The sequence below is a fragment of the Elaeis guineensis genome, chromosome 4, assembly GCF_000442705.2.
Source record: "Elaeis guineensis isolate ETL-2024a chromosome 4, EG11, whole genome shotgun sequence".
In the NCBI taxonomy this organism is placed as follows: Eukaryota; Viridiplantae; Streptophyta; class Magnoliopsida; order Arecales; family Arecaceae; genus Elaeis; species Elaeis guineensis.
In genome coordinates this window covers 135,344,752-135,356,047 of record NC_025996.2, presented here as the reverse complement: position 1 = coordinate 135,356,047, position 11,296 = coordinate 135,344,752, and the positions used below count along the sequence as shown (strand labels likewise).

The following is an 11,296-nucleotide window of genomic DNA, read 5'->3' as shown; positions in this document are numbered from 1 at the left end:
CATTGATTTGGTTCTCAGCAGCACTCCAGCTTGGTCCAGCATCAATCTTCCCGCTTCCCTCTGAAGCTTTGTAATAACAAGTGCTACTGAAAAAGTTTTAACTATGTATGGAATTCATCAAAAAAAAATTCTATTAGTTTTGATAATGCTAGTAATAATAACGTGGCCATTCATATTTTAAAATCTACTTTAAATTCAATTTTAGATGGCAAGTTGTTTCATGTTAGATGTGCATGTCACATTATTAATTTATGTGTACAAGATGGTCTAACTGTCATTAAACTGCATATTGACAATATTAGATATTATATTTTATTTATTACTACATCTATTTCTAGATACCAAAATTTTAGGCAACTTTGTAAAAGCATCAATAAAAAACCAAAAAGATTTAAAATAGATATCCATCATAGGTGAAATTCTACTTATGAAATATTGAGGTATTCTTATGATTATAGGTGTATTATAGTCATATTTGCTCAAAAAATATGCCATATATTAATCTAACCGAAACTGATTGGGAGGTAGCCTACGACATTATGGAATTTCTTAAGATATTTTACGATGCAATAAATATATTTTCAAAAATTCTGTTCATGAGTTTATTAATCAACTCTATACTATGGCCTCTGTTTTTAGTGAATATAGATATAATCTTAACTTTTCTCAATTTGTTGAGGTTATGGAAGTTGAGTTAAAAAATTTTTGGGCTAATAATCCTTTGTTACCACTTTTAGCTTGTGTAATGAATCCTAGAATAAAATTTGAATGCATATAAATGATATTAAGTCAATATTCTCAGATGATGCATGTTAATGTAATTGACGATGAAATTGGTGTAGATTTAATAAATTTATTATAAGATATTTTTCATGAAATGTATAGTTTATATTCAACTAAACATAATATATAACCGCCATCATAAAATAGTAATAACTAAGATAGTAGTAGTAGCCTTAGTAGTCGTCATATAGTTTTGTTTATGTCGAAGATAAGGAGTCAATCTACATATTCAAATAGTAATTATAATGAAATTTCTATATATAATCAATTGAATGTTATGGCTCTACTTAGTAAAGAAGAGTTGGTAGAATTTGATATTTTGGCTTGATGGAAAAAACACGAACAATAATATCTGATTCTTTCTATCATGGCTAGTGATATACCAACTACATCGATGTTTACAATAGCATTGGAGTTTTATTTTTCAGTGCAGGTAACATGGTACTTGATGATAAGAGTGGTTGGATGAATGCCAAAACATTAAAGGTGTGCATATATCTCAAGGATTGATTGGATGCCGAAGATAGATTGCAAGATAGAGGTAGTCATGATATAACAGTTCGTCGGATGAAGCCGATCAAGATACAACTTTGTAATCATGATATGATATAAATATAATATAATATAATAAATAGAACTATATTTACCTAATCTTCTTTAAAAATAAAATTATGGAGGTACGTAGGCAGCTCATTTAGGGTGCAATCAAAAAAAAAATCCCTACTTTATGTAATTTTTCTTTTTAATTTATTTTTCATATTATATGTATTTGATATAAATTTTGTATTTATGATATATTACTTTTTTTATATATAAAATAGAGGTGTTTCAATAATAACATTGTATTTTACATTTAATTTTATGTTTAAATTATTTTATTAAAGTTTAGGGTCTGCTTAATTAGTCACACAAATTTATTTAAATATAATCTCGAAACAAACAACAATAATAGTTTAAAATCATAAACAAAAAATTAAATGACAAAATACATGTGTAAGTATCAATTTATAAGGAATTGATTTTAATTATAAAAATAAAATATTTCAATACTAAACTTGTATTTATATCGTATCTTCAATTTCATGTTCAAAGACTAAAATCTAATATCTACTTAACTTTTTTTTTTTAAGCAACAAATGTCTATTTAACTTAACTAGTAAGGAGTGATATAAACTTAATTAGATAAAATATCTAAATAAATAAGAAATAATAGTTTGAAAATATAAACAAAAACTAAAAGGCAAAAAAATTTAAAACATTAATATGTAAGCATTACTAATGTGTAAATTATAAAGTCTAATTGCCTAAATATAATAAATGAAAATGTCCAATCCTAAAAAAAAAATCTAATTCTAAATAAACATATAAAAATTTAAAATATCAGTAAATTACATAACATAAACCGATAAAAAAGAAAAAAAAATCAAAAAAGCTTAAAAACACCTTAGAAAATTATTTTAAAAAAAAATAAAAAAATCAGGGTGACCTGGATTTAGCCCGGACCTTAAATATGAAGGCAAGGCTCGGCCTGGCCCGTTTAAGTAGAAGGCCCCAATGGGCCGGGCCGCTCCAGGCTGGACCGGACGGCCCATTTTGGCACTTCTAATCACCCACCACTCCACATGACAACCCCTCAACACAACGATGACAGGCTACTTAGTTCTGCCCTCTCGTCTCCCCATCGTCCAGGCTCCAAGGAAAGGAAAGGATTCCACCAACCACCATACGTGGAAGGAGGTCATGATTCCGATTACTCCAACAAAACAACAAGTGAGGCCCAGCCTGGAAGCCCGGAAGCCCGAAATCGAGTATGTAGCGGGCTTAAGCCTAGAAAGGAGGCCTAAAGGCCGGGTTGGGCCGGATCCGGGAAGTGGTGCACTAACTTGGGCTGAATTCCGGCCCGGCCCTCCCGATAAGCAGAGCCGGCCTACCGTCGGTTGCCGCTTCCGGTCCGAATTTCTCTCATTATGTAAGCGCCCCAACCCACCTCTCTTCTTCCTCGCCCTAGTTTTCGTTGCTTCCATCACGCCATGGTAGGCCCTTCATCCCTCCCTCCCTCCCCTCTCTCTTTCTTTTTTTCTACTTACGTAACATTTGATGCTTTCTTGTTCTCGCTTTGTTGCAGGCGGATTCTCCGCGCATGAGGTAAAACCCTAAAACCTAGCGCCTATGGGTGTTCTCGTTTCATTCTTGTTTAATTTAGGGTTCGAATTCTAATTTCTAGGGTTTTGGGTCCTTCTATATCGTTCTCTTTCGCGTAAGAGAGCCCCGATCCATCAAAAAATTGTTTAAACCATAATTGATATTGTTTTTTTTTTTTTAATTTCTTGTTCCACCTTCTTTGATTTTTTTTTTTTCCTCCCAATGTCAGTAAGGCCATTTCATAAAGAAAAATCATAACTTCATTAGATTTCATAGCGTCTTGTTGGTATCCTGCTTCTCAATTTCTCAACCAAAGTGGTTGAATGATTAATTATTCGAGTATGGCAAGGGCTTTCAGTTGATTGATGCTCTATCGAAATGGCTGGACTCATTGGACTGTTTGATCGGTACATTGTTGGGGGTAATTTTCCATTCCTTAATGATGACTTCTCATCGAGAAATGATTTTAAGGTGAGGTTTTACGGTTTAGTCTATAGATACGTTGCCTATTGGTTTAGATCCTTGGATGGGTAAAACTTATATTCTATGGGCTGCAACCTTAAGATATTTTGGCTGCTGGTCTAATCTGAATTATAAACACTGACTCTGGTTTCCAGAATTTTATGTTCTTTACCGGTTCATTTTGGGTAAGAGATTGGGCCAATTTGATGGCTGGATCAATATGCAGGCTGTGCATCAAATATAATGCATGCTTGTCTTGATGATTTCTTATATTACATCACATGGAGATGTTAGTTTCACACAATATGTTTAAGGTTTTACCTCTGTTGGTCTGCTATCTAGATATTTTTATTGATCAAATATGGTTTATATGCTTTTCTTGCTTATCTAGATTCATATGAGTGATGTGCTTGGGAGGAAGATCGTAGATTGAAGGAAAAGAGATGTGTTCGGATTTGATTTTACATGTGTAGGGGTCCTCTTGTTGATTTTTTTTTTTTAAGGAAGTTCTCTCTCTATTTTAGTCATAATTGTACGGATGACTTAGAGTAGATGACTTCTAATCTTTTGGATTAAGATGGATCTTGTTTCACCTATGCTAGCTTGTGATAGCCAATAGAATCCATAGACAACTAGTTGTAGGATTGGTCATTCGTTTACTGAGGGTTGTTCCCACTTAAGAAGAGAGATAATGTGGACATGTGCCAGTTATAGGGGGTGCAAGGCAAGAGTCATATGACTTCAAAGTAATAAAGTACCTGGTTATTTTTTTTCCAGATGTTGATAGCAGTATTGTTCGGTCTCTATGTCATGTTGCCCTGAATGCTTAACTGCATGGGCCCTGGCTTAGGCTAGGAAGGTAGGCTTTTGAGCTGTGTTTGTGCTTAGGCCTTCATGTGCAAAGCCCATATGAGTTGGGCCAAGTTTGGGCTTGAGGTTTTAAGAGAAATAAGGGCTGATTTTGAGCTTGTCTCAGAGGCTCATGCAAAGTCTCTGCTTTTCCTGGTTATATTTGGATGATGAAAAAGGGATGTGATAAAGCTAAATATGGTAAAATGCTGTAACCTATGTTTTTAAAGGGGTAATTTTCAATTATGATGACATAAATCTCATGCTTATATGCCTTTCATCTCTGGGTGTTCAACATAGTTGACAACCTAGTAATTAAGATGGTTTCGCTGCTTTGTTTGGCAAATTTGACATATTTGAAATTAAGGTGTTGGAGCACCAATAAGAAAGATGAAGGGGTTGTAATGCATTTACATAAGATACATTATGTAATCTACTTATTCAAATTTCCTGGACCGTGCAGGCCTAGATGAGCCATTTAGGTACCTTCTAGTTGGTTGGCCTGCATACTGGTTGTTCTTCTAAATATCTGTTTCACAAAGGCTGCCTCATCATTAGCTCGAAATCATAAGGAAGTCTGTAAAGCTATGTAAACTGGTATTTTTACTGTTTAAAAGACACTGTTGATCCTTTCTATTCCTCCATCGGGAAAATGACATCATAGTTGTCATATTCACTGTTGTTGAATTGAGGAATGAATTCTTTACGATCTGATGACTCTGCTAAAATGTTCTTGATCCTTGAGTAACTGATCTGCTCAGGAAGATGTAGTGGGGTCATATATTGTGCTTTCTAGTTGGCGGTTCTTGGCAGCTATCTGGCATTGGGTGTATTGGGATCTAGAAATACTCTTTGATGAACATACAGGAAAACCATCTTTATAAAATACTGATGAATCTGCAGTTTTATAATGTTTAATGTTGTTCTCAGTGTTTGTTGCTGCTGCTGCTCTTATTGCTGTTTTTGGCTCAACTCCTTGACTTTGACGACACCAGTACAAAAAATGCATTTTTAGTTTCTATTTTATATTATTGTTTAGTTATCTAAGTTCTTGGTGTTGTTTGTTGTTGTTGTGCTTTTGGCTCTGCTGGCCACCCCCCTCCCAACCCCTCATAACAAAAAAGGAAAAGTTTTCAAATGCCACCATGGTGAATCATTGCTGAACCTGCACCTATGGTTGACATGTCAGTTTGGCATTGGTTGTCTTTGAAGACGGTTTTCATGATAAGTGCTTCAATGAGAAGTACTTCACTTGCTCAATGTTTGGTTAACACTTAATGTAAGAGCACTTTTAGGTCTATTTGATTCCAAGTATTATGGATCTTGTTGTAATAGAATCAAATCCCAACAGAGTGCAATGTGTGTTTAGATCCAGGACTTGAAATCAATCTGTTATTTGTTTTATTGTTATTATTGTTGTTGTTACAAATACTGCTAGTGCTACTACTACTATTATGACCAAGCTTCACTGTATTGAGACATATCACCTTGTATTGGGTCTATTGTACCATGTCTGTATGGGATCAAGACTTGATATGCCCGTACCAAGTCTTGGTACGGCAAACTGACCCCCATAGCAAGCGTATTGACACTATATCAGCATCCGGTACGGGATTCGGTATCAAGAGTGCAAACCTTGATTCTTACTATAGTGTTGTTGTTATTATTACCTCTTTTATGATTTATGATGAATTCCGAATGCTTGCTTTTGATAAAAAGTAGGAGTGTATACGAGCTATCACTAGATCAACTTGGTATGTTGAAATGATTATGTTGAAGTTTGATAATTGTCGGATAGAAAACTTTCCTCCCATTTCATCCTACTAAGATGAAGAAGGTTCTAGTTTATATTTCAAGCAAAAGTTTTTAAATGTATCCTAAGGTATCTTATTTAAGGAAAAAAAAATCTTATTTTCAATGTAATGTGATAATTGAATTACGTAGATGCAAAGCATTTGATTATATTTTGGGCTTAAACTAATATTCTCTTACATGACCCAGAATGGTGCACCCAACCTTGAGCTTGGCTGAGCTGAAATTGTCCATGGGTTAACATGAACCCAACCTGAAATGGTGACCTTTATGGATTACCTGTACTGATTCCTTTTTTTTCAACTTAGATTACCCTCTGAGAAGAATAAGATATACGTGAAGTTGATGGCCTTGCTTAGGGTGAGCATTGAGTATTAAGACAGGCTAAGGGAGAGATGAAACAGAGGTAGACAGTGAATGATGCGGACGTAGATTTTGGAGATCAGAGGTGGCAAGTGAAAGGAGAAATGCCGGCATCACAATGATCTAAGAGTGCAGGGAAGAAGAGAGGAGGCACATAATGATTGTTTCTGGATGTTCAATTTTATGGCAATTGTTTTCAATAGGTTTTTAGGATCATATTGGAGAAGTGAGGATCTTTTACCGAAGGTGCCATGCTCAGGAATCTTATGCCACATTAAAACATGCTTTATGTTACTGTTCTAGTGATCTGGACCAACTTGTGTTCTGGGGAAATTGTGTCATAATAATTATGCCATTTATTGGAGTCATGTATTTCCTGGAGAAATAGACAGTAGTGGCTCAAGATAGGTTAAAATAAATGACCATATACTCTGATTGCTAGTGAGAGTCGTTTGAATATTCCATTTTTCCTTCAAATTGAACATAAGAGCACGTAGCTAAGAGGCAACACAATTTGAACTTTTCTCCACCCCTGACCTCAGCTTTTGTGATTGGAGGTCTTAGATTTAGCGACAAATAAAAGGTAGGCTTGTCTGCCACAGTTAAAATGGCATCCATAACTGAATATTTCTAGATGAAAGGATTATAATATTGAGTCTACTGGCTGCTACATGCCATACCAGGCAGGAACTGGTACTCAGCATCCTCTTGGGACCAAGTTCTGGGTGAGTTGGCATTCCTTGAATTGGCTTGGAATCAGTTCTGTAAAGCGCAGTACTGCTTTGCATCATGCCTAAAGGTGTTTTTACTTTTAATTTTTTTTGTTTCTGCTTGGTAACAAGCCAGCCTGTGCACTGTGTCAGTATGTGTTGCATAATGTACCAGCTAGTGACCAATATGGGTATGCATTCTGGTTTTCTAACCTTGTTTATAAGGCAGTCAAAGTCTTTCATGTTCCATGCGTCCTAAAGAGATATTGTACATTTTTCAATAGACAAATGTTATATGTATAGCTTCATAAATTGATATTATGCAGGATGTTCTGACAAATCACGGACTTATGGATGCCCCCTGCACCGCCCCCCACCCCCCAACACCCCCCCCCCCCAAAAAAAAAAACCAACCCCAAACACCCAATTCTCTTCTCTTCTCTTTCTTTTTCCCCCTTTTTTTTTTGGTTTATTTAGCCAAAATGGTTGCATGTTCTCTTGGATGTTTACAAGTCCATGGGAATTTTCTTCCTTGCTATACTAAAATAGGCCTCACTAAACACCTCTCTTTTCTATTTATTTCTAGGCCTTTTTCAGTTTGACAAGGTAGGTCCTTTATTTAACAACATGTGCCTCAGGTATTCACAGTCCCCTTCTCCTGATAGGAGGCACTCTGGATCAAGATCTAGGGGTCGGTCTCGGTCTAGGTCTCGAACACCCATTCCCAGATCACGATCGCGCTCTGGAAGCCGTGGCAGGTATAATGCTTGCATTGACAATACTAAATATAGTTGATTTTGTGCTTCTATCAAGATTATTTGATATGTAGATTAACTATGAAATTTGTCGTGTATGACCTGCGGTTGCAGGGATGATTCACTAAATCCTGGAAATACTCTATATGTAACGGGCCTGTCTAGTAGAGTCACAGAAAGAGACCTTGAGTATCACTTCTCCAAGGAGGGCAAGGTTAGTTTGTGTTACATATTTGTTTTGCCACATTGATGTGTATTAACTACTTTTGTATTCTTAGGTTAAGGGATGCTTTCTCGTTGTTGAACCACGAACTCGTGTCTCTCGTGGTTTTGCATTTGTGACCATGGATACAGTTGAGGACGCTGACCGCTGTGTCAAGTATCTCAATCAGTCAGTTTTGGAGGGCCGATACATAACTGTGGAGAAGGTAATCCATGTCTACCTAGACGATGGTTCAGAGGAACACTTTTTCTCCTTGTCTTTCTTTCCTTGTTTCTCTTTGGCTTTTTTGACTTGGAGGTTTTTGATTATATTCAGAAGAAAATTGCCTCAGCTATGTTGGCAGCAATCAAGATGATGAGACAATCCATCTCAACTTTAGTCATACAGTTGACGAATGGCCAGCCTAATGTTTTTTCCATGCTTCAAATCAGCTAAACATTGCAAAATTGTCCAACTAAACAACCTCAGCATTCACCTTCAACTCTCAACAACTAATCAACGGACAATACCAACTCTTTAAGCGGGAATTTATGGTACCTGGCACCTAGCATATATCTAATGATGCTACGAATCATGCCTAGCGTCAAATGTTCTTCCAGTAGTATTAAATCTCTCGACCCTTTGCCAATGAGTTATCATTTGGTGCTCATCATAATTTGTATCTGATTCTTAGCCCGAGAAGTTGGTGTTTTGTATGTTTGCTTTTGCATTTTTTGCTATGTTTTTTTTTTCCTTGTGGATTATATGCCTTTCTGAGTATCATGGGTGGAAACTGTAAACAATTTGAGGACTTCTGTTGCTTTGCAGTCGAGAAGAAAAAGGCCACGGACGCCTACACCTGGAAACTACCTTGGAGTGAAAAGCACCCGAGATACCCGTGAGTTTTTTTTGCGTTTTCTGATAAACACAGCATAATTTTGAGATTGTTTTAAGTCTTAGTACTTTGTTCTTCCAGTTTGTGCAGTGGCAGGCTAATTATTTGTTTTTAATTTCTGTATACATCCCTATGCTTGCTGCAGGAGATCGTTATGACCGTGACAGGTACCGTGGAGGATATGGTCGTGATGACTATGGTGGTGGGTACCATAGATCACCAAGACGCTCACCATATCGAGGTGGTCGAGGTTACTCCCCTCGTCGGTCACCTTATGGTGGTAGATCAAGAAGGGAGCGGTCAAGATCTATTCCTTATTCTCCATATATAAGTCCAGATAGAGGCTATGGTCGTCGTGCAAATGTTTATGCCAGGTAATTGTTAACGGGGTATGGTTGTTGGAGCTCTACAGTCAGTTTATCCTCTATGCTTGATGTACTTAATTTCGGGTTATGTCACTTGATGTTACATTTATGCTCTATATAACCCTAGCTTTGTTCAGGAACACTAGTTTGGTATGGGACAATCCTGATGTTAGAATGCTGGGTTAGCTTGTGAAGGATGATGAAGACTTGGATCTTGGCATGAGTTTTTACTTGTGTTATGGTGTCTCTTGCTTTTATGATGTAATGTTCTTGCATTTTCAGTAGGCATGTGCCATATGTTGTTGTTTAACTGCATTGTGGTTCATGGCAGTGAATGATGTGCTTCATTTGCTTGCGGATTACGCAAAAGTATGTTTTTCCAGCTTCTTTGCTTGTTCATGCCTGAAAATCACCAATTTGTCCTTTTTTTTTTTTTTTTTTTGCCCTGATGTTAGATCACAGGCCATTGACCAAGAACTTGTGTTCATGTCTGTCTTTCATTTGTGTTAAGATGCCTTGATGCTGAGCAGGTGTATGGCTGCTTGTAGCTGCTTTCTCACACCTTTTTTACTTCTTCCCGGCATCTGATATCAACTGCATTTCTTTTTTTGTTTTTTATGTATAATTTATTTATTGTCATCTTGTTGCAACGGTGCTCGTCATGTGATGCATAGATGGTATGCTCCGATGATGCATTTTCATCAGGTCTTCTTATGTCCTGTCATTATCTAGATTGTTATTGAATGCACAGACTAAGTGCCATTTCATACCGTGGAATATATAAAATGATGCTCTGAGATGCTATTTAGTTGAGGAATGTGGGTTAATTTGTGGAGGAAGGTTGGGCCTTGAAAGCTCCAAATAATGGTATTCATGCTTGCGCTGGGTTGGGTAGTATTCTCTTTTGTGCCAAGCCTGATTCACCTTGGAGATGAAGGTGACCTGTTTGCTGTGGGTGTGATGGGGAAGGGTTGGTAGGACATAATGATCCATGCGCTTCTAGCATGGATCCACTCCATTAATTCATCGCAAAGTGTTTCTTTGTTAAGTGCTGATGGGGCAATCAAGCGGGACTGCTACCTCCTGTAGGAAAGTTGCATTTCATGGTGCTGGAGCCATATGCGTTAACACTTGATCAATAGTTTAGTTCCAACCTTTTATTTTAAAAAAAAAAAAAAGTTTACTCCAACTATTTGACGGTTGAGTTGGCATGGCTGGCTGTCAAAAAGGATATTCGAAAAATATGTTAGTATGTTAAAAAAAAAAAAAAAAAAGAATACATGGAGATGGGTGCATAGAAAGAGTGAAGTGAGGAATAGGAGTATTTGATGAATTTCAGGTAGTTTTGCAATCAAAAGTATGGATAAGTGATTGAGATGGTATGGAAGTGTTTCTTTAGTATTTGTTGAAAAATTTTGGGAGACAAGAAGGCTTGAACTAATATGAATAGTGGTGTAGAAAGAACTAAGAAGAAGAAAAGAAAATATTGGCAACTGTGACTTGAAATGGTTATGGCATGCATTCTTGGGTGACTGTTTAGGGTCGATAAGAAGTTTAATCATTATAGGGTACTCGTATGGCCTCCTACTTTCAAGTGTTGGCCAAAAAAGTTTTGATCTTTGGGATTGGATGGGGTTGAAGGATTTAGTGGGGCGTGTCCGTTTTGGATTAGGAAAACAGTGAGTAAAATCAAGAAAAAGGAGGTTTACCATGTCATTGCATTCTATGTGCCTTTTTTTTTTTTTTTTTTTTGGCGGTTCGATAAATGCTCATTTCAGTAGCTAAGCTCATTATACTTGAACAAGTCACTAAGCTCATCATACTTGAATATTTAACAAATGCCTTCGCAATCATGGGATACCGAATACCTCCGCAGGACTGGAGCCTATATTTAACCGATGAAGAGGGATATCAGCAAGGCCAACCACCTGGTGGATTGGCTGGCGGCTGGCCTGTAT

The 11,296-nt window shown here is 36.7% G+C and overlaps 1 protein-coding gene across 1 annotated transcript; it reads left to right on the top strand.

Annotated features, from left to right (window-relative positions):
- The first annotated feature begins 2,732 nt into the window (after window positions 1–2,732).
- On the top strand, window positions 2,733–9,720 carry LOC105042571 (uncharacterized). The gene is made up of 8 exons (XM_010919854.4): window positions 2,733–2,816; window positions 2,909–2,928; window positions 7,760–7,879; window positions 7,991–8,090; window positions 8,155–8,304; window positions 8,907–8,976; window positions 9,119–9,347; window positions 9,476–9,720. Exons 1-8 carry the CDS (start codon window positions 2,814–2,816, stop codon window positions 9,522–9,524), a joined length of 741 nt encoding a protein of 246 aa, XP_010918156.1. The 5' UTR covers window positions 2,733–2,813; the 3' UTR covers window positions 9,525–9,720.
- The last annotated feature ends 1,576 nt before the right edge of the window (window positions 9,721–11,296 follow it).